Source organism: Protopterus annectens, chromosome 10.part0, assembly GCF_019279795.1.
Source record: "Protopterus annectens isolate FY-2018-M chromosome 10.part0, PAN1.0, whole genome shotgun sequence".
NCBI lineage: Eukaryota > Metazoa > Chordata > Ceratodontiformes > Protopteridae > Protopterus > Protopterus annectens.
The window spans coordinates 439,635,071-439,657,937 of record NC_056744.1 but is presented as its reverse complement, the minus strand read 5'-3'; the positions used below and the strand labels follow the sequence as shown (position 1 = coordinate 439,657,937).

General features: G+C 39.3%; 1 protein-coding gene across 2 annotated transcripts in view; it reads left to right on the top strand.

The window, feature by feature from the left end:
* Positions 1-22,867, top strand: part of ARMH1 (armadillo like helical domain containing 1) — an 859,505-nt gene that overhangs the window by 151,941 nt on the left and 684,697 nt on the right. For both annotated transcript variants that reach the window (XM_044085339.1, XM_044085338.1), the window contains exon 3: positions 9,617-9,685. In XM_044085339.1, the coding sequence (XP_043941274.1) occupies positions 9,617-9,685 (69 nt within the window). The remainder of the gene's footprint in view (positions 1-9,616; positions 9,686-22,867) is intronic.

Below are 22,867 nucleotides of genomic sequence, written 5' to 3'. Positions count from 1 at the left end.
AGAGTATAACGGTTTCCTATATATCTTGGATGTAAAACAAGACAAATTCTCTTCTTTAGTTAGAAGAATGTCAAGGTATGCTATCTCATTACTGCTGAAAGTTGACGTGAATGCTAGAAAATCAGTGGAATTATTCAAAAACTCCATAAATGAAAGAGCTTGTTCTTCACTCCCGTTAAAAAGGATGAAAATATCATCCAAATAACGGGTATAGTAAACCAACTGATCAGAAAGGGAAGGATTATTGAGAATAAATTGATGTTCCCACTGGGCCATAACTAAATTGGCCACACTAGCTCCATATGGCGACCCCATCCCGACACCAACCGTCTGCAAGTAATAGTTGTCACCAAACATGAAAAAGTTCCTTGGTAATGTTAAATCAAGTAATTCTGCTACCAATAAGATATCATAACTCTTAGCCTCTCTAGCTCTTAACCTGTCACAAACCCATTCTATAGCTGTTTCTTGTGGGATACAGGTATATAGATCTTTGACATCAACTGTAAGCAGATTGTGGTGCTGTTCAAAACTTAATTCATTGATTTTAGACAGAAAAGTCCACGAATCTTTGCAGATCTGAGACTCGAAAGAAATATACTTCCTTAAAATGTGATCCACTACCTTTGCACAAGCATAGGTTGGTGATCCACGACTGTCAATGAGTGGACGCATGGGGGGATCATTGATGTTCTTGTGTATTTTCGGTATTCCGAATAAGTATGGAGTCCTAGGATGTAACGTGGTCATGTAGTTGTACTGCTCTTGATTTGTCCTTCCTTCAATGTACATCTCTTCTAGATGGTCTTTAATCACTTTGTAGGCGATATTGATTTCATTTTTAGAACTCAAAACGTAGGCTGAAGTATCCAAAACCGATGCCATACGGTTAAAATAATCGCTGTTATCAAAGACGACAACTCCTCCACCTTTGTCTGGTTTACATATACGCAAGTTATTCATTTGAAGGATCCGAATATTTTCTATTTCTTCCATATTACTGTGTGAAATCCTATTGATGCGGTTCTTTATGTGCCTCCTGATATCAAGTTCACACATTAGTTCGAACATAGCTACAAGAGGATGAAGAGGGGGGTTAAAAGTACTGGGGATATGTAACTGATTAGTGTCACCCAAATATGCTCCCCCTCCCATCATTAACCTGAAGTTAAGTTTACGTGTGAAAATTTTAACATCAATTAAGGCTTTAACTAAATCCATATGATGGTGTGGAACATAAGTTAAGCCTTTGGCCATTAAATCAGCCATATCCGTTGATATATCAACGTTTGAAAAGTTATACACTTTAAAGTCACCTGATGAATTGGTGATAATAGTCGGTCCTTGATGTATATTCTCATCACTTAACTCTACTTCCTCTATTCCAAATGGAAATTCCTGGTTACTAGATGGGCTTACAACGTATGTTAACGGTTGTTCCTCAATGGATAGGGGTGATTCTGCCGTTGGCGTTGTACTTTTGGTCTTGCTCCTAAAAAATTACCCTGTCCATTGTGGTTATGGTAACTATCAGTGTTGTTCTTATTTTGCAATCTTTCACTCCTGCGTAGTTCATTGGGGGGGTCAACTCTCTCATTACCTTGATACTCATTCTGGTTCCCACCTACATTTGTATTAGGCAGGGACATAACACTGTGGACGTTACTGTCATTAGATGGATTTGAATTATGTCCATTACTACGTGTAGTGACATTTCCCTTCCAAACCTGACTAAGTGGAGGTTTGGGATACGCTGTCCCTTCTTTGTATGCATTGGAATCCCTATCAAGTTTCTTAGATTTGACAGCTTGTAATTTAACCAAGTGTTCATCAATATTACTGAACAATTTACCATATTCAAATCTGTAACTATCAAACATTACATCAATTTTGATCATATTATCCAATACTGCTGCTTCACCATTCAATTGATCTATTTGTAATGCATAATGTTTACTCATAAGTTCCAACAGTTCAAATCCATGTCTGTCATACATACTACACAATTCTACATGAAACTCAGAATTGGCAATAAGGCCTGTAGGGTATTGAAAGTGCCTTAAACCTTTTGGCACAATTTTCCTTATTAGACATTCATTAAAATATGCTATTTCAAGTTTCAATTTTTTAATTTTAAATAGAATACTGTCAAGTTGTTTCAAGTTATTATGAATGTCAGGAACAGTACTGTCATTTTGAGTATTAAATGTCACTTTTTCATTAGTAAATGATGGATTATTGTTAATCCAGTTAAGAAAGTTAGGTACATTGTTAGTGTTTGAACTCACCGGAACCGGCTCATATGTACCTGCTCCAACTGTTGTGGCCATATTAGTGGTGGACTGACAGGTCTTCCTGTTAAACAAATTATTATCCACTTGTTTATCCCCAATAGTTGCTTGATTAATGAGGATAGGATCCGTTTGCTGTACATTAAATGTACTTGGATATCGCATCGCTGGAATATTGAAATTGTCTGAATCTGCGATAGAAGCTGTTGCTTGTAGTTGTTCGTCGTCGGCTGGAATTCTCCTCTGCCTAGTATTGTTAGCGTAACCTAACTCTGCTTCATTCGTGACGTCACAAGCACCAGAATTCAAAGTGTTTTTTGTATTGTTCATAAACCGCTGTTCAGCTCGCAAATTCGTAATGTCATTATAGTTGGAAACTGTGTTAACTACCATGTTACTGCTCAGTATGCCGTTAGGAATCGCATTCACATCTAGCTGGGTTCCTTGTGTTGTGTCGTGTTTACGAGAAACGACATCTGAACCAGTTTGCAAAGTAGCGGCATTCAATACTCTATTAGCCATACCAACAGCGTTATTCACTGGATTAGCTTGAGAAGACAAAGTTAGTGGAATGCCTTGAGCTTTTTCAAGTTTTTCAATTCGTGATAGCACTGCATCAAGTTTACTTAACAGTAAGTCAAAGGACTTACTGTTGATGTTCCGTTCATCGGAACTTATGGTAATTGCTGGCAGGTTATCAGATGCAGGCAAAATACCTGCTTCTGAATTCTCGGACCTTAAAAGTTCCGGTGTAGCATTGGGAAACTCACTGGCTGGCTCACATAACGACTCAGACGCCATACCAAAGAAATTTTGAAACACCAACTATGAAAAACAAATAAAGCAAGCCTCGGAGTACTCCACAAATTGCTCCAACACCAAATACTGTGCTTAGATCGTACCAGACAGCAACCAAACGAAAAATTCAGTGCGACAAGTGAATAATCCAAAATTGAGTTTTATTTAAGCGCTTTTCGTCTGCTACTAGTCATTCTAATAGCCCCTCACTGGTCTCGTCAAATTTGGTTCCCCTTCCTTCAACTTCATCTTTTGGAGGATCCTTGGATTCTGGACCCAGTTCCAGACCTTCTGATGTACCCGACGGGGGATCTTCATCCCTCTCTGCAGTCCCTGAAGCTCAAAGCTTGGCTGCTCCAGTTCCCATCATAGCCAGGTTCTATAGCCTTTCCAATGAGACAAAACAGACCCTTTTGTCTTCTCATAAATCTTCTACTAGGAAGCTATACCTTAGTAAAACGAAAAAAAAAAATTCTACATGGGCCTCTAAAAACAATATTGATCCTTACCAAGCCCCTATGGCCTCAGTCTTACAGTTCTTGTCTATGATCTTTAACAAAGGAGCTGCATCAGCAACAGTTCAGGTTCAATTGGCTGCTATTTCTAATTTTCATCTTGGATTTGAAGGATTGAATATCATGTCTCACAAGTTATCTAAAGCCTTTCTCAAAGGGACTTTTCATATTAGACCATCTGTGAAATCTCCCTAGTCTCCATTGAATCTAAATGTTATGCTTTCCCACATAATTCTTCTGCCATTTGATCCAGCTTCCTCTTGGGACCTCAAATTTTTGTCATGAAAAACCATCTTTTTGGTAGCTATTACTTCTGCCCGCAGAGTGTCAGAGCTTCAGGCTTTATCCATCAAGCCTCCCTATTTGATATTTCTTGCTGACAGAGTATCACTCAGAACAAATCCCTCATTCTTGCCCAAAGTTTGCACTGAAACCAATCTCAACCAAGTTATTGATTTGCCAGTATTATTCCCCAATCATTCTAATAATTTAGAATATATGCTGCACAAACTAGATGTTCACCGACAGCTCAGATTTTATTTGGATATAACAAAAGATTTCAGGAAATCAGACTAGCTTTTTGTTTTATTTTCAGACTCCAGGAAGGGGAGACTAGTGGCTAAAACAACTCTGTCTAAATGGTTATCTGATTGTATCACCTTTGCCTGTTTAGCTGCCAATATGCCTTTGTAACACAAGATTAAAGGTCACTCAACCAGAGCAGTTTCTACATCTTCTGCTTTTTCTGCCAGACTTCCTATTGATAACATTTGTGCAGCAGCCACTTAGTCAAAACCTCATACCTTTATCACATTACAAAGTTGACAGGGCCTCCTTTGGATCTACAGTCCTGAGAAATATACTCCTGTGAGCCACCCGAGATTGATGGTGCTTGGGACGCTACCCATCAGTAAAGAATGAATGGCGAGATTGAACAACTTCACATAAAGAAGTTATGTACTTACCATAATGTTCCATGTGAGTTGTTCATCTCGCCTTAATTTTTACGTCCGTCTCTCGTACCCCCTCCTGGGCTGATAGATGACTGAGATGCTGGTTCCATCCTGGTTACTCAAACATTCTATTCCTTTATGTAGGATTGAAGGAATGACATATGGTATTGGTATACACAGCGAACAAGATCTGAGGTAATTCACAGGTGCATCATGGGAGAGGGACTTGGCCTCGAGCTATTTGAAGACCTTGAGCTTTGCAATTGGCTGTATCAGAGCCGAGGGATCGGCTCCGAACCCATCAGTAAAGAATGAAGGCGGGATGAACAACTCACATGGAACGTTATGATAAGAACATAACTTCTTTATAGTGTCAAAGAGCAATGGATCATGTGGGGTAACATATTTATTTTATTATTTATATTTTATATTATTTTATATACAGTATTTGTTAACTGGGTAAGCCCACCAGACAAAGTGTTCCTTTTCAGAGGCAACCCAGAAGCACTGTCTAGTTAAGTGATTTGCTCAGAGTCACATGGTAGGCAAATGGAGATAGAAGGAATCAAACCCTGTACCCATCACTACAGGAATCAGCTTCCTAACAGTTCAAAGCCTTGGTCTGCCAGATGACATTATAGGGGATAAAAGGTGATTGACGGGCTGGTGGAAGGGGTTTTGATGTAACAGGGGCAGGAGTGTTTGTATTCTTGTTGGTGGATTCAACATGACAGGGCACAGTGAACAGAAAAGACAGGTTGCAGTTTTGTTTTGAGGGATACATCCTGACAGGGTACAGGGACACAGTCAGGCATTGTATCTCCTGTTCTACAGGTGACACCAAATTGTGACATATTTGCAAACACAGCATGTCATGCTAAAGGTGATATTGTGCCTACAGTACACCAGGCTCACACTGTGCTATCTACACACATGCAGTAGTCAGTAAGTACAGCTAACATGCCTACAGCAGCCACAGCATGGCACAATGTCAGAACAGTGGCACAGTATCAACACACATGGCTGTGGCTAACATAAAGGTGCTGAGATAGTATGAAGGCAATTGTCACCTGCCATGTATAGTCATACATACACACACACACACACACACACACACACACACACACACTGATTCACATATTTAACCCACAGGTGTGTTTGTCCTGACATGGAACAGCATTGGTTGTAGAAGTTCACCACACAGGAGATGGAGTGATACTATAGGCACTATGCACACATTGAGAAGGATAAAGGTGACAAGGCCTTGCAGAACCAGACGTTACATGGTCTGGTGCAGGACATCAGTGCACTGAGTTGCCATAATAGGACAATAGTACAACTGTATCACAGGATTGCCAATGTGTTACTGCATACCAGGACCAATGCAGAGGAAATCACAAGAGACAGGTTAACCACTGGGGTTGGACTACCAGCCCAGATAAATCTCACAAAGATGAAATAATTCATTGTGTCCATTAGTGAAGAAAATGAGAGAACCTTCTTGTCCAGCAGCAGGAGATGGATTGGTGACACTGCACAAATGTTTGTATAGAGATTCCTCAGGTGAGTAGTTTAATGTGCCATTCCTGTAGGACAGTAACTTGGCAAGTGTGAATGGTTTACTCAGACAACACACATATGCATTATGTCATTCAGGGACATCAGGGTTGCAACAACAGCAATCTGCACCACAATGTATGTATGTGCCTATAAGCTTTGTATGTGATTAGCATGTAGCAGTATGTATGTCACATGGTGATCTGATGGCACAGTGACACTGTTAGCAATGCTAACAGTGGGGGGCACACTTACATCACCCACAACTGAGGTGACTGTAGAGAGCAGGATGAACTTCCAGCATCACCTGTTTTCTGTGAAAGTTATTCCATCCATGTCAGTCTCATCCTTACTACAGAGCTTTCGCCAACACAGATAGAATCAGAGGGCTGCACAGCCTCTGAGATGTGCACACGCAGCATAGATAAGAGGTATATAGGTGGCCATTGCTACCATGACTGTAGGACTTTCACAAACCTGTGTGTCATTCTTAGTATCAGTCAGTAGATGAGCAAGTCAGTGATCTTCTGTCTGTAGCTGAAAGTTTCCCATCGCAAGGATGGCCATCATGTCCATTAGGATAGGCAGTCCATGCATTCTCCTTAATTCCACATGAGGATGGTATAGTGTTTCCAGCCACACAATAGTAGTCAACAGTGTCCTGGTCTTGGAGATGATGGCATCATTTGCTGGCAGTCTCTACTGTGATGAGGAGGGTAGCAATGTGTAACATCATGGACACTGGCTGTAAGGGAGGCTATTAATATATCTGTCAAGCTAATGCAGATGATATTCCTAGCATTTTAGCATGAGTGGTAGAGCTGTACAAAAAATAATGACATTCAGAACAGATGTTTGCCATGGCACGTCAAACTCATTTTGTACATTTCTGAATTACACTACCATGTTTGATTTCATTTGCAAATGCTATGGCTATTATAGTATGCAGACATTCATTTTCATGACTCTATGCAGTCATTAGTATATGCTACTTACGCTGTCATTTTCCACTACTGAGGTTGCACCATGTGTGTGTATCTGAATTACTTACTTTGCACATCGTCACTCACTGTGCTATTTCACTTAACTCATTGAGCTATTTTTTTTTCAGAATACCACCATAACCTTATTTTTTAATTGAACAGAACATCAGCATTTTCTACTTTCGACTTTCATCTTCATCAAAAAGCTCTCCATTTCTTCTTCACTTTTATCCATCCAATTGGTAGCATCTGCATAACTAAGGTTGTCTGGCCTGACTCCATGGTACAATGGGATGGAGTCCTAACTGCAACCTAGATAATCACTGGAGGAATCAGGCATGTAAGACAGAGGAGTGAAGATGCATGACCCAGGCATGGTATAATTTCTCTCAGCAGTTTTGATTCTAAATCTGATTAGTCTAACTCCATATTTTCAATGATATATTCAGTGTATAAATTAAATAAGTTGGGTGACAATCTATAGCCTTGTGACACTGCTTTCTGAGTATTTGAATCACTCAGTTATTTTCCATATTTAGTTCTATCTTTTGCCATTTGGCCTGCAAACAGACTCCTCAAGAGACAAGTAAGGGGATTGTTTACCTCCATCTCTCTAAGAACTTGCCATGGTTTGCTTTCATCAATACAATCAAAGTCTTTAGAGGAGTCAGTAAAGCAAAAGTAAATGTTTTCTGGGACTTCTTCCTTGCTTTCTCTTTCACTTACCAGATAAAAACAATTTGATCTCTGGTGCTTCTACCTTTTCTAAAACCACCTAATACATTTGGAAGTACTTGCTCTATATATTGCTGGAATCTATGCTGCAGGATCTTAAGCACCATTTTGTTGCCATGTGAAACAAGTTCATTTGTTCCATACTCTGAGCACTTTTTAACATTACCATTGTTGGGGAGTAAATACAAATTGACCTTTTCTGATTGGGTAGTTACTGCCGTGTTTTCCTAATCTGCTGTCAAATTACAGATGACACTATAATGACATAATTTTCTACTATTTGAAGCAATTCAGCTGGCATACCATCACTTCCTGCACTCTTGTTATTAGCAGGGCTTTCTAAGTTCTATTTGACTTCACTCTCCAGGATTTCTGGCTTTAAATTAGAGACATACCATTGTATTTATAAGTGATGTTTGGGTCCTTTTTATCTAGTTCTGTATATTCCTGCCATCCCTTCTTAAAATCTTCTGCATCTTCTAGGTCCCACATCTTTATCTTTTACCCTGCCCACTTTTAAATGGAAGTTTCCCTTAACATCACTAGTCTTCTTGAATATATCTCGTTTTTCTCATTATGTTACCTTCTTTCAGTTCATTGCACTGCTGATTTAAATATACTGCATTATCTCTTCTTTCTGTTATGTGAAACTCTGCAGTTAATTTGTTACAATGCAAAACAAATTATCTGCTAATATATTACCTTCATCCTTCCCAGTCACCCCATTCATGCTTGCCATGCAGGACAGGCACCTGGCTTGCACTCTCCACTAATACTGATTCACACTTTCAGTCATTTATCCTCACAGAAATTAACATTAAAGTACAGTTATTGCTGCCAAAATTCAATTAGTGATTTGGACATCTAATAGAGTTAGCAGGGTGGCATAGGAGTGAGCTGCCACTGATGGCTTGACATCCTATGTGGAGGGTGGTAGCTTTAGTTCACTGCTTGTTTCCTTGCTTTATTAGATAAGACATGATTAAGGAGGCTGGTGGTGATCTCCACACTTCCAATTTAGCTTTATATTTTTGTCTGTCTTCAACTAAAGAAGCTTGTGTATGTGTGATCATGTATCTGCAGTCCCTTGAATTTGCCATATCACAGTCAAGTGGCTTGATCATTATTAGTTGCTGACTGGGTTAATTTATAGCATTTTACATAGCTGATGACATAATGTTGTAGTACAATAATGATTCATGGTTGCTCCTTCCAGACAAATCTAAAGTAGTGGTGAAGTATTGCTACTCTTTGTCAAAGCAGTGGGTTGGATCCCCATAGTTGGTGCTACCTTTTTCATGTGATCATGACCCACGTGCCAATACTGATTTTCAGCTCTGAGATTCAAGTTGCTGTCTGCCCTGTATATCAGCTGGTAATGGTGAGAAATGAACTGTATTATTTTTGAGTCTGTTATGTATTGATTCCCAGCATTGGTATTTAAGCTGCTGCATTCTACAGAGGTCATATTGAATTAGCTAATTAATCAGTTTGTTTTCTAAGGTACCCTTAGAGATCTACTGTAATGGCAGATACTGCATAACTATTCCTTACTGCTTGCTGATTGTTGGATATCACATTGCAGGAGGAAGTATTTGCAAATGGTCCCTAATTAGAGAGGATAACCATCAATTTGTCTGTTTTGTGCCCTGTGTACTCTACACCACTGTATTCTTAAAACTGGAGGACTTTTCTGTGGTAATAGAAGTTTTAAAAATGTTCAAAGTATATGCACCAAGCAGTCCATAAGTATTTGCTAAATTCCTTAACCTATAGCTAAACAGATATATGATTGGTACTAGCCTAACTCAACAATTAGAGGCAATCAATATATTCTTGAGTGCTACCAGTGGGTAAGTACCAGTGATACAAAAGCTCTTACAGAGATTTGGTGCAACCTAACCCTGAAGCTTGCCCGAACAAATAAGTAATGTTAAACAGTACATTTTTTCTCAATTTTTTTTTCAAGTACATTTGAATGAATTCCATAGTATTTATACATAACATCTTAAATAACTATGTACACTATATACATTAGCCTGAGACTATAACAGATCGTAATGTATACAGTTACTTTATAAGTATGTCCAATCCATTATCAGAGTGTCTGATCAATTATTGCATAGTGTCAATCAACCATAAGACTTTTCCCCAAGGGTTGTTGATAAATGGCTTTAGATAAATTCTGAGTTCTTTAATTTTAATTTCCAATAATGTTGTGGTCTTCAGTAGGCTGTAGAAGTCTTCCAAAGTTGGTATTGTGTTAGTATTCCAACTTTTTGTTATACACTTCCTTGAAATTGCAAGTATAGTCCATACAAGGTACACGTTTGACCTATTCAAATGAGGACCTTTGTTCACATTTAATAATACAAGAGCTTTAGCTAAATAAAATGATTCATTAAATAAAGCTTGTAGAAAGTTATTAATACCATTCCAAAATGGCTTAATTTTAACATAGTCAAAGAAAATGTGGTTCCAGTCTGCATTGTGTACTTGCTCACATCTCCAACATATTCCTTTTATGGAAGAACTCATTTTATTGATTCTATCTGGGGTTAAGAATGCTCTGTGCAAGCATTTCCAATTAAAAACTTTCCAGTATTGTGTAAAGGATGTATATTTTATCTTTAATAAGATATTTGTTTTAATATCTTCAGTTAACTGTATTGAGTATCCTTTTGTTATATATTTCCAATATGAGGTTTTGGGTGTTGTTTTATAGTTTATCAATATTTTGTAAAATTTTGAAATACTGTTTCCCATGTCAATGTCATTATATATGATGTCATATATGTATTTTGTAAATTTAGGTATTTCTTTAAATGAAGAATTGTTAATTATTCTACTCAAATCTTGCAAATATGACAGAATACTCTGTAAAGTTAGCCAGTCCTGTTGTGGAATTTTGTATGTTGTTTTTATTACTTACATATCTAAAACGTTTAGTCCTTTGATACAGTGGAGCCAACAAACAAATCCTTTCTGTTCCCAGGAATTAATAATTTCTCTATATATTTTATATGGAAAGTTCTTTTTGACTATAAATGGTGTTAAAAGATCAAACCAGATTTTGAAATCTATATTTGCATTAATAATTTTCCTAAATGAGTCAATGTAATAATCAATCATATGAGTTTTAGTGGGTTTAGTTATGTTATATTACATACTAATACATAATATGTGCCATGGCAAATTGTTTGTATCTGTTATTTTTTTGTAAATTAAATTCATTTATTGATATTACAGTTAGTAATTATTTCCAATTTGCTGAGTAGTTTAGACTTATCCAATCTGAGATTGTTTTAGATATTGATGCTTTTATATATGTTTATATATCAGGAAAGTTTAATCCTCCTTGTTTCCATGGTCTGATATGATGTATTAAAGTTATTCTGTTTCTTTTGGGAAACCATAACAATTTTCTTAGGCATACATTTATTTCTTTAAGTATATTCCTTTCTGGTAACAGTTGTATTGCCAAGGCTATATATAGGATCTTGGACAGTAAAAAGTACAGTTTTGTACCTACCATAAATGTAGATGTTCGAAGATCCACATTGCTGCAGTCCTTACATATGGGTAGTCCGCTGTCCTCGGTCGGCCCGAATACCAAAGTATAAGGCTGACGTCGGTCAAGGCGCTTAATACTGACATCAAGACGTCAGGATACAAAAGCACATGACCGACGTCATATCCTCAGTCTTTTCTTGCCCCAGATGTCAGAAGGCCCTAAAAAGAAAGGCCAAAACCAAAAGACAGCAAAAAACCAACCAACCACCCCTGCACTAATCCTATTTACAATATTTACAATATTCACAACCCAAACCACACAACCGCCTCTAACTACAGAGGGGAAGGAGGGAGGGTAAATTGGACTGCAGCAATGTGGATCTTCGAACATCTACATTTATGGTAGGTACAAAACTGTACTATGTTCTTCATCTCACATTGCTGCAGTCTTTACATATGGGTAGAATCCCAAAGCAGAGGTAAGGGAGGATGGCAAAACTATAAAGCATTAGGAGCTGCCAAAATGCCCTGTAAAATTGCAGTGGCAAAACCAGCCCTAGATTTAGAGTAAAGTGGAAGGTGGTAATGCTTAGAGAAAGTATGCACTGAACTCCAAGTAGCTGCCTCCAAAATATCTTTAGTTGCCACCCTTAAAAGCTGTAGAAGTGGCAGTAGCCCTAGTGGAATGAGGCCTAATCCCAGCTGGAATCTCCTTACCATGATGGGAATAACAGAAAGCAATACAAAACCCAATCCACTTAGAAATAGTTTGTTTTGAAACAGGCTTGCCCTGAGAACCCAAAGCAAATGAAACAAATAACTGCTGAGACTGCCTGAACCCTTTAGTTCTGCTCAAATAATATCGCAACTGCCTGTGTATATCCAAAGTGTGCAAAATCTTTTCCCCTTTATTTTGGGGTTTGCATAAAAGTAGGCAAATGAATAGTTTGGTTTAAAGCCACACTAGAAACCACTTTAGGCATAAAGGAAGGATTAGTACGTAAAGATACCCTATCCTTATGGAAAATTAAGAAAGGCTCAACCGCCATAAGGGCCTGTAATTCAGAAACCCTTCGCAGAGGTAATGGCCAAAAAAAAGCAGTCTTCCATGATAAATATTTCAACTCGGCAGTAGCTGCAGGCTCAAAAGGTTGTAGAGTGAGTTTCTCCAACACAAAATTGAGATCCCAAGCAGGAGTAGGAGCTCGTGGGGTCTTATATTCTTTGCCCTCTAAGGAATTGTTTAAACAAAGGATGAGAAAACAATGGTGGGTCACAGTCATAGTGAGCAGAAATTGCTGCAGCATGAACCTTAATAGAGGAGAAGGACAAACCTTTGTCCAGTAACTCAGTAAGATATTGAAGAGCCACACTTAAATTAGGCTTAGAAACATCAAATTCCTTTGCTGTACTCCAAAATAAAAATCTCCTCCATTTATCTGCGTACACTTTCCTTGTACTAGGCCTTCTGGCCTCCAAAATAACATTCAAAACTTGCTGTGGAAGCTGAGACCCTCAGGGTTTAAAACAGAATATGCCAGGCTGTTAGATGTAGAGAGTGAAGTTTGACATTGAGTAAATGACTGTTCTCCTGAGACAGCAGGTGTGGAATCGAAGGCAAAGGCCATGGCGGCTCATACCAGACTTCTCAGTAATGGGTACCAGTGCTGTCGAGGCCAATCTGGAGCTATTAAAATCATCTTTGGCTTGTCCTGTCTGACCTTCAGGAGTACCTTTGGGAGGAGAGGCAGAGGTGGAAAGGCATACACATGAAGATTGCTCCAATTGAATGAGAGAGCATCCACTTTTCAAGCTGTGGGATGAAACCTTTTTGTGCAAAACTTTGGCAGCTGGTAGTTTAGTGGAGAAGCGAACAGATCTATGTCTGGAGTTCCCCATAACACTGTCAATTTCTGAAACACATGAGCACTCAATCTCCACTCCTCGGAATCCATAAATCGTCTGCTCAACACATCTGCTAAGGAGTTCTGTGCTCGGCAGAAACCTTGCCTGGAGATTTAGCTGTAAATTGAGAGCAGTCTCCCACAAAATCATTGCTTGTCTGCATAGAGGATAAGAATCGTTCCCCTTGCTTGTTGATGTACCACATGACAGTTGTGTTGTCTGTTAGAACCAACACCTGCCCTGGAAGAAGTAAATCCTTGAAAGCTATTAATGCAAATTGGACTGCTAACATCTCCTTTGAGTTGATATGTAGATGTTGAAGTCTGGCAGGCCACGTGTCTTGTACCCACTTTCCATTTAGATGAGCTCCCAAGCTTTGTCTGAGGCATCTGTCATTAGAATCTGACTCGCCTCTGGCGGGTCACAGAGAGTCCCTTGTTTAGGTGACATTCCTGAGCCCACCACAAAATTCCTTTTGAATGCAAGGTATTATCTGAATGACAGTGTCCATATCTTGGCAGTGCTGTGTCCATACATTTTGAGATACCATTGTAGCTTCCTCATATGCAGTTTGGCATTGGGAAGCACCAGAATACAAGATGCCATGAACCCCAAGGCTTGAAGGACTGTCCTTGCAGTCAGCCTGGACTGATGAGACAATTGATGGAAGTAAAGAGAAAGATTCTTTTGTTTGTCCGGGGTCAAAAGGCCATCTGGGATGCTGTATTCAGTCTCACACCCAGAAAGCACATGTCCTGAGAGGGTACTAGACTGGACTTTATTTCGTTCACAGAATACCCCAGGCATCTTAGCACTGCTATCACATACTGTAAATGATGAAGAAGTTCGTCCTTTCCTTGGGCCAGAATCAGGCAATCGTCCAAATAAGGATAGATCTGTATTCCTCTTAGCCTGAAGAAAGCTATCACTGGAGCCAGAACCTTCGTGAACACTCTGGGTGCAGTAGATAAGCCAAAGGACAATGCAGAGAACTGATAATGAGAAGTCCCAGCCAAAACGCAGATGCTTTCTGCAACTGAGCCTGATAGGAACATGAAGGTAAGCCTCCTTGAGATCCAGAGTCACCATCCAGTGATCTTTGCCCAGCAGAGGTAAAAGCTGTTGTAACGTCAACATTTTGAACTTGGGAATGTCCAGATATGTGTTGAGGATAGATAAATCCAAGATTGGTCTCCACGTGTTCCCTTTCTTTGGTACTAGGAACAGGCGAGAATAAAATCCTAGGCCCACTTCTGGCAGAGGGACCGGTTGTATGGCCCCTATTTGAAGTAGCAGAGAAATTTGTTTGTGAGCCTCTAGTCTTTGCTGAGGAGGAACGTCCGGCATGCCTTTTGAAAGGAGGCAAGGTATGGAAATAAAACTTGTAACCTCGTGTATGATATCCAATACCCATTTGTCTTGGGTAATCAAATTCCAATTTTCCTTGAAGAGTGCCAACCTTCCTCCCAAAGGAGCTGCCAGGCAAGAAGGATCTGGCAGCTGAAAAGGTAGGTCATTGGGCCTGTTTACGAAAGGACTGGGCCCTGCCCTCACCGAAGATTGTGCAGGTGAACTCCCTGTTCTAGGTCTGAAAGAACTCTGAGCTCTGCCCCTACCACGTCTAGATCTACCTAGACTGAGAATCATAAGAAGGATCGTCCACCCCTTAGCAAGCCAATTCCTACTAAACTTTGGAGGCTGTACTTGCAAAAATCTTTAACAGCCTGCATGGACTTAGCCTTGTCTTCCATTTTCTTCAAGACTGACTCCACAGGTGAACCAAACAACACATCAGACTGTAAAGGAGCATCCAAAATCCTTGTCTTAACATGGTCAGATAAATTCTGATCCCTCAGCCATGCGTGCCTGCGAAGAACTGAACCAGTGGCAGCCACCCTAGGCGAGGCCTGTACAGCATCAAAACCACATTGTAAAGAATGCTTACCCACCTGCTCTGAAACATGCACCAAATCTTGTAACTCTTTACACTCAATGCCTTCCAGAGCATCCACCTTAGACTTCAATTGAGAAAGAAGATATTTTGATATTTCAACATATGAAACTGGCAATTCAAAGCCCTCATAGCTAGGGTAGAAGATGTATAGACTTTCTTTCCCCATCTATCCAAAGCTCTGGCCTCTTTATCTGGAGGAACCGGATTTTTTACAACAGAGGCCTTGACACCCTTAGGTCCCTGACTAACAGTTTCTGGGTCCGCCCTAGGACTCTTATAAAGATATTTATGAGCCTCAGGCTCCCTGTAATACCTATTCGGTTTAACAGGAGCAGGAGGCAGAGAATCAGGATTAAGAGAAGCCTCTGCAAACACATCTTCCACAACATCCAGAACAGGAGGTATAGCCAAGGGCCTATGCTGGGGCAAAAGCAAAAATTCCCTAAGCCTTTTCCTGGAATCAGAGAAGTCCTGACCTTCCCACTTAAAATGTTCCCTCATGGAATGAAGAGTCTCTGAAAAAGAAAAATCCTCTGGAGGAGAAGCAGAAGGAGTCGAATCATCTGCATCAGAATCAGAATAAGGAGAGTACTCCTGCAAGTCTTCAGCCGAAGACTCAGAAACATCGAAGCCTGCTCAAAACTCCCCAACTCTGGCTCCACCCTAGGCCTCTTATCAGGAGGGCAAAGAACCTCTAATCAGAGTAATCAAATCTTCTGCCATTTTAAGCATGTGCTTCTTGGGCACAGACCCTGCTGCACTAGGAGTGACACCAACAGAAGCTAAACCTGGCCTGCCTCTGGGAGAAGCCTTGGAAACAGAAGGAGAGGGCCTAACCACCCTAGGAAGGGGAGTACAGTAACAGGAAGCCCTTCAGCCTGACCTGCCTCCTGAGAGGCCACATCCTGCAATATCAAAGTCTCCCCTGGGACTCCAGAGAAGCCTCCGTCGGAACCACGGTTCCACTGGCTCTAAAGAACCGGCGTCCGGACGACTCTTTGCCTGGGTTTAACTGCTTTGTCTTTGCGCTTCTTGAGAAGCGGGCGCGATCCGGCGGCATATTATAATTGCACCGCTTAAGACCAGCCTAGCACAATCTAACCTTCGGCAATAGCGCTTATTGAACCTAGCACCAGCGACACCCAACAACATCGTGCTCAGGCCCCAAACAAGGAATACACAAAGAATGATAATCCCTATGGTATCTGTTTCCCACAAGAAATACAGTTATTCACTTTTTCTGACATCCGGTAAAACACTGAGGCAAGAAAAAACAAAATATTCTGCGAGTGCCAGCCAACTTTGATTCGGTCTGAAACTCGAACTCGAAAAATTTTAGAGCATGACGGCACTTGCAACGCTGCTTCTGCATCGGACCATGCGGCAAAAAAGACTGAGGATATGACGTCGGTGATGCGCTTTTGTACCCTGACGTCCTGATGTCAGTATTAAGCGCCTTGACCGACGTCAGCCTTATACTTTGGTATTCGGGCCGACCGAGGACAGCGGACTACCCATATGTAAGGACTGCAGCAATGTGAGATGAAGAACATCCATTTTATTAACTGTAGTCTATCTTCAAATGTTAATATTATTTTGTTCCATTTTTCCACAGAGATTTTAGTTGTATTGATATTATTGTAGTTTTTTAGACTAATTAATTATTCTCCTTGCTTAACAAAATTCATAGATATTTTAAGGTAGATTCTTGTTTCCCTATGATGTGATCCCCCTTAGTCTGCAGTTCTTTTTTTATTTAAAAATAAAAATCTTGATTTTGATTTATTAAAAAGGAGTCCTGAAGTCATGTGAAATTTGTCAATTAATATATCTGATTCTTCTAATGTCTCTTTTGTATTAGATAATGTTAGTAATATGTCATCAGCAAATAGCATTACTTTAGAATTATATTGTTCATAAACATCTATTTATTTGATTTTTATATTGTTATGAATTGAATCTGCCAATATTTCAATAGCCAGAGCAAATAGAATTGGTGACATGGGACATCCTTGTTTAATGCCTTTTGTTATATGTATAGATTCAGAGGTAAAAGGACCTAACTTGACATATGCTAAATTATTTGTATATATATATATATATATATATATATATATATATATATATATATATTCTTTAGGAGATGAACAAAGGATGCAAGAAATTCAAACAGCATTAGGATTTTGAATAAATAGTCCCAATTTAGGGAATCAAAAGCTTTCTCTATATCTAAGCCAATTATAAATGTGTCTTTATTTTCTTTATTAACATAATCTATACGAGAATTTATCCTTTTAATATTGTCATGTGTGTGTCTATGATATATAAATACAGTTTGATTGTTATTTATTGTTTTGGATAGTGGTATTTTCATTCTGTTAGTTAATATTGTCATAAATATCTTATAGTCATTATTAATAAAGATATAGGTCTATATATGGTACAGAGGTTTGGGGATTTGTTTTCTTTTAGGATTGGTGTGATTAAGGAATATCTCCAAGAGGGTAGAATTAAAGCTTGCGATTGAATTTTTAATAGAGTTTTTATGGAAGAGGGATAGTATCTTTGAAGGAAAAAGTTTATATATTTCCATAATTATGCCATCTATATCTGGAGCTTTATTAGTTTTAACCTCTTTTATTATATCTGTAATTTCTTTGTAGGATATGGATGCTTGCAGATCTAGTTTTAATTTTTCTGGTATTTTTTTATATTAGAACATTTTTCATCTAGATGTAATTGATCAATATGTATATTTTCTTTTTGGAAATGTTCCATATAGTAATTTATATAGGCATCAAGAATGTCACCTATATCCGAGACATTTTTCCCTTTCTTTTCATGGAAGATACTTTTAATGTTATTAGCTTTTGATTGTATTTTGATTTTTGTGGATAAATTATGTAGATTGTTGAGAGAAGTGGCTAATGTATTAATTTTTTGTTTTTTCGAAAGCTAAACTAGTTCTATGTGTTAGAATTTCATTGTAGTTATTAATAGTTCTACTTTCTTTTTCATCTCCAAATGATTTTGATTTTTTTCAGCTTTTATTGACTGATTGTAGATCTAATAATTCAGAATCCCATTCTCTGATTAATTTATACAAAGTTAGTGTTTTACCATATATGTAAGCTTTTAATGAGTCCCATATCATTATTGTATTTATCTCTGTGGTATAATTAATATCTAAGAAGAACTGTAATTCAGATAATAACCAGGGTTTGACCTCTTTAATTGTAGTCATATATGCTGGAATTCTGGAGTTAAAGATTAATGGTTTGTACCCATTTTGAAGTTTTAGTATCAATGAATTGTCTGAAAAGGGGCAGGGAGTCATTGAGAAATTAATGACTTTAGAGTGTAAGTCATGGGCAGCAAATATTTTATCTATTCTAGTTTGGGTACCAAATCTGTTTTCTTGATGGGAAAACAACAACAATTTATCTTCTTTAAATGTGAAAGTATCTACAAGATTAAATGATTCTACCCACTTGTTTAAAGCTTTTGATACAGCAGATGTACACAGTGGTCTTTTATTTATAGTTTCAGAAATATCAAATATACAGTTAAAATCTCCTCTTAATATTAAGTTGCCTTTATAATTATTGGAAATGAAATCCAAATGTTTTCTAACAGTTCCTGTTCCAATGCCTGGGAACCAGTATAGATTGGCTAAGGTCCGTATTCTGTTATTATATTTTACTAATGCCATAAGGCCTTCTTTATCTTCATACTTATAAATGATTTCTGGGTTAATCACATTTGTTTTCCATAAAATTGTTACCCCTTTTGCCTTTGTCTTATAAGTGGATTGTGCCAATATCATATATTCTGTAGGATTCCATTTGTAATTGTCATTTGTTTTGAAATGAGTTTCTTGAAGGAAGACAATTTGTGCTTTGTTCAATTTTAAATATTTCAGTAGATTTGATCTCTTGCTATGATTGTTTAAGCCATTGGTATTTAAATATAATAAAGTGAAATCCATCTTAGGTTATTTAGACTATGTATTTTTGTTTTATTGTGACTATTAAGCATTTTCATCTGATAACTATAAAGTATATGTTTTGAGCTTTTAAAGGAAATTATCAGTTTTATACTTTGAGTGTTTACCAATAAAGTAATGTTTTGGTCAGGCATACTAAAAATGTTTTTGTGAAATAACAAATTTAAATTAATAAATGTTAACAAAACTAAGCTCTGCACTAGCCATGGAATGAAAATCATTCCTAATCTGATGGATAAACCTAAGTCCATCAGATTATCACTCATACCTTGACAATCCAGGAACATCTGAGCTCCATAAATTGAATTGTCATATGGACAATAGTGATGAAAGTTAGTGCATTTTAATTATCAGTGCATCCATCTTCCCCCCATTTCCTATACATAAGGATTTTCATATCCGTCATTTCTTATTATAAAATTAGTGAAATTATGGGTTAAAAACAACAAATTTACTTATTATGATTAATGATTACAAGTTCCCTTTCCATATTCATTAATTGCCATTTATGGCATATACTGGAAGTTTTTTAGATGTAAATGGCAACATTCTATTTTGTATAATCAGCAAAGATTAAACTGAGTGATTATTGTAAATTTAATACTATTTGTTCATAATGTGATTGTTACATTCTGTGACATTCCTAGTTCAGGCTTCTATTGTTTCCCTTGAGCAACTTTGTCAGTTTGATGTCATGCATAAAACTTTAGTTACCTTGTTAACCACTTAAGAATTATGTATGGTCAAGATGGGTTACAAAACCACAATTCAAGTTAAAGCAATTATATGACTTGTTATGCACATTTACTTATATGAGAAAATCATCATGCTTCCCCAATGTTCAATATAGTGTATGTCATTTATGACACGTTAAAGCAGTAGTGTTATTATTCACAAAAACATGTTATTAAATCCTGTCTTTAATATCTAAATTCAGCAGACTGCTTCATCTTATATGACGATTATATATTTTATGTCTAGATTTACTAAAATCATACATTACATAACTATTGTGTGTGTGTGTTTTTTTTTTCTTTTTGGCTGTTGCTTAGTTATTTGACAGACCATAAGATGTAATGCTTGTTCTTATTATTAGCTCCTTCCAAGCATGTTTATACAGTCCTTAGGCTTTAAATTATGAGACCCTTCTAGTTTCTTATTTATTATAAGTATATTTCCATCTTTACATATACACATACCTATCCAGTTTTGCCAGAATAGCATTCACTAGCTCATGTGGTGTGTTTCCAGGCTGTTCTTAAAATCTCCAAACCAATATTTGTCCTTTTCCATTTTACCAGCCTGTTCCATGCAGTGGCCACTGTGACAGTGAACAACTCAACACAACTTCCATTCCCACAGATATTTCCACGAAGGAAATCTGATGACTCTCAAGCACTTCCCGGCAACCCCAAACACCCCTAGAATTAGCTATCCCCATATGCCCAACATGTCTGCACAAGGTCACGTCCCAGACCACTGCAAAGGGTTCTGAACAAGATCATGCGCTCTTGGTCTTTCACAATAACTCAGACTTCCAATCTTATGTAAGTCCTTAATGTGTTTGGACCAAAATACATTTTAAATATAAAATTGCGCTTATTATTTTTTTATTTATTTATTTTTTATCAAGAATCAGCTTAATGAGCTAAAAGAAGTGTTTGGAGATCAGTAATATGTGTACATGTGGATGTTATGTGATCCTATCTCGCCTACATTCTGACTGATGGGTTCGGAGCCGATCCCTCGGCTCCAACTCGGCACGCTTATGCCAAAGAGCGAAGTCTCTTATTGGCTGAGCTTACTATATCCCAGGATGCACCACTACCAGTCCCCCAGATCTCGTTTGCCGCTAACAAGTGAAGACGTGGTCTCGAGCTGGCTGAGCTAAGTAGTGATTATTTTCACTAGTTTTTCTGTCAGGAATTTCTTTTTTCTTCAACAAAAGCTGTTTTAACAGCTATTCTTGTGTTTAGAGTGAGTTTGGTGAAATTTACTTGGTAAATTCTTGTGTTGTGAGTGTTGACTAGGAGTACCTCTTGTGTGGCCTTTCACGGTCTTTTTGATTGTAGGTGACTTCTGTTTTGTTTAGGGATCTCGGATCCTTTATACTGTTGATAGTTTCTCTTCTTGTAAAGAAGGACAAAGAAGAGAGATTTTCTTTCTAATTACAGTGTTTGTACTGTGTTTTGGGCTGTAATTCAACGTGGAATGTCTCAGGTACCTAGGCCTTCAGGCTTTAAAAGTGCACCAAGTGCAACTTTAAAATGTCTATCACAGATGACCACTCTCTGTGTTTATTGTTTGGGTGCAAAACATTTGCAGGAGTCCTGCAGCGTGTGTCACGCTTTTTCCTCGAGGGTCCTCCAAGAGGAAAAATAAGCTCATTAAAAGGTCTATAAAACCCTCCTTTGAAGAAGCTTTAGCATCCTCTCCTTCTCCTGCTAAGGGCGCGTCGGTTCCGACCAGTCCGTCGGATCCCACCGCCAAAGACATAGGCAGGTTTCTCCTTGCTCCAAGGACTTGGAGCCGAGGGCGGAACGGTCTGCCTCGATGCCACCAGTCTCACTCCTCTGGCTTGGAGCCGATGGCTGGGCATCGAGGCGGGTCACCGCCGGCTCCACTGGTCTCGGAGCCGACAAAGGCTGTCCGCTCAGACACTTCCTCCTCGGCGCCAAGTCCTCCTCGCACCGATGGAAACTAGTGTAAGTATTCCTTGACGCCGATAGTCATCGAGTCGCCTCGAGCCGTCCCCTAGCCCTTGGGGCCGTTGGAGAGGCCATCTCGAACCTGCTTCAGTATCCTCTAGGTCATCGAGGATGTCAGATTCGGGACATAGACAGGGTGCTCCAAAGACTGTTCCAGTCCCCAGTCTTTCAAAAATTTGTTTCGACCCAGTTGGCTTTGGAGCCGACGGCCCATGCCCATGTCATTGCCATTCCTCCTCCGACCGCCCGGCTCCGCCGGAGCAGGTGCTGGAGCCGTGGAGGTCTTAGGGTCGGCTCAACCCTTACTTCAACCCCGCCTTCGGGTCCGAGTTTGGTACACGGACTTCTTGGCTGGACCTGGGGTGATGTTTGGGACCTATGCTGTCGGTTCGAGCCTCCCTCCGGTAAGCTTCGGCTGCGGGACTTCGTCTGCTATCATGGCTCCGGGGACCGGACACTCCCAGGATTCTGGGGGTCCGGCTTTCAGAGCTATAAGGAGTGCCTTGGCCAAGTCTTCGCCATCTCTCCGGCTTTACCGGCACCTTCCCTGGGCATGGAGACTGGGTCTTTGGCAGTTCCCCTGTCCTAGGCAGCGGAGCCCCTGGGCCTGAGGTTACCCCCATTGGGGGTTCCCCTCCTCCTGAGGGTTCTTGAGTTGTCTTCAGAGGAGCCCCCAAGGAAGAGATCGTGCAAGAGGAAGCACGTGGACTCCCCGAGTCTATTACATTGGACACTGATCTGATGATGCGGAGGGGTCCCGAAGTCGCCCTCGGATGATGTCTCATTTGCAGACATCTTAGAGATCCTCAAACAGCAGGCGGCTGGATATCCAAACCCCCCTCTGCTGATGAGTCAGTGCTTCTCAAGGCCTTTGGGGCTCAGCCTCCGCCTCCTGGGTGTCTCCGCCCTTGACGAGCTCCTGGATTTAGTTTGTCGGAGGCGTGGGAAC